The 1,624-nt window shown below is 36.6% G+C and overlaps 1 protein-coding gene across 1 annotated transcript; it reads left to right on the plus strand.

Annotated features, from left to right (window-relative positions):
* Nucleotides 1-7: 7 nt before the first annotated feature.
* On the plus strand, nucleotides 8-1,620 carry LOC111382277 (serine/threonine-protein kinase D6PKL2-like; the record flags this gene model as incomplete). Its single annotated transcript, XM_023006193.1, has 2 exons — nucleotides 8-807; nucleotides 1,311-1,620. Coding segments are annotated over exons 1-2 (1,005 nt in total), but the record flags the coding sequence as incomplete, so codon positions are not given.
* Nucleotides 1,621-1,624: the final 4 nt, after the last annotated feature.

Consider the following 1,624-nt stretch of genomic DNA (forward strand, 5'->3'; position numbering starts at 1 on the left):
GCGTTTGTCTCGAAACTCCATTTGACCATCCCTCCCTTTTAGAACACTTTTAAACTCCCATTTTTTCGTGAAGTCATTTCATCAAACATTGTAACAGCTATTATTCTCGATCATGAGTAAATCTTGTGATAAGAGCTCAAATGATGAACCCATTTCATTGGAAGTGAGCTTTGAGGATCTTAGCATCAATAACAGTCCAAGCATTGATTTTTGTAGCAGTACTGTAACTGGGTCTGATAATGTTAGTGTAGGCAGTAGTAAAATAAGTGATGCAGGTTTGGTGGATTTTAAGAATGTTAAGGTGAATGAAGGTGAGGAAGAATATGTGAACAGTGGGAAGAGTAGTTTAAGTTCCGTTAGTATTTGTAATAGTGTGGACGTGAATGAAGCTAGTTTTAGGAGTGTTTGGTCATCAAAACCTCACGGGGGGAATGACTCGCGGTGGGTTGCAATACAAAGTGTGCAGCCTAGAGATGAAGAGTTGGGTATAAGGCATTTTAGGCTTCTGAAGAAATTGGGGTTTGGGGATATTGGGAGCGTTTATTTAGCGGAGTTGAGGGGTACGGGATGCCTATTTGCTATGAAAGTAATGGATAAAGGGATGTTAGTCAATAGGAAGAAAGTTGTAAGAGCTCAAACTGAGAGGGATATCTTAAGTTTATTGGATCATCCTTTCCTTCCTACGCTTTATTCACATTTTGAGACGGAGAAGTTTTCGTGTTTGCTCATGGAGTTTTGCAGTGGTGGAGACCTGCATTTGCTTAGGCAGCGTCAACAGGGCAAGCATTTCTCAGAGCAAGCAACAAGGTTAACTCTTCATACTAGGATTATGTTTGCTTTATTGATACTTTAGTTCTTAGTCACCAATTAGGCTGCCTTATAAGATAGCTAAATATTGTTTGATCGATATATTGAAAGTCAATAGTGATGAAGAACAAAAAAGTGAGTGCTTGATTATCATTTCATGGAAAAATGATTACTATCTGGGGAAGTTGGAAACTGACAACTAAAATAATTGCTGTTATTTATTTATTTATTATTATTTAAACTGTTGCGTTTGTAATTGTGATAGATCCTGTATTGTTGATGTGAAAAATTTATGAATAGGATCTATGTATCGTCCATAAAATTTGATAAGAATGTCTTTTTTCGAATTATGATCAGCTTAGCGAGTCATTAGGTATAAATTCAATTGTCTTTCTTGAATCTCAACTTGGATAGACAGATAATGTAAACCATATCAATTATTTGTTAATCTCCGTAATATACATAGATCCTCTAGATAATCAAAATTTTGTTTTAATTGGTAGGTTTTATGCTTCAGAAGTGTTGCTAGCTCTTGAGTATCTGCACATGATGGGAGTTGTATACAGGGACTTGAAGCCTGAAAATGTTTTGGTGAGGGAAGATGGACATATTATGTTATCAGATTTTGACTTATCACTAAGATGCTACGTGAATCCCACCCTTGTTACATCCAGCAATGATCCATCTTGTGCAATCTCTTCATATTGCATTAAGCCATCATGCATTGATCCAGCTTGCAAATTCCCAGTTTGTGTAGAGCCTTCTTGTTTCCAACCCTCTTGCTTTAAACCTCGACTTTTTAACTCAAAAACAGCAA

The sequence above is a fragment of the Olea europaea genome, unplaced genomic scaffold (assembly GCF_002742605.1).
Source record: "Olea europaea var. sylvestris unplaced genomic scaffold, O_europaea_v1 scaffold24638, whole genome shotgun sequence".
Taxonomy (NCBI): domain Eukaryota; kingdom Viridiplantae; phylum Streptophyta; class Magnoliopsida; order Lamiales; family Oleaceae; genus Olea; species Olea europaea.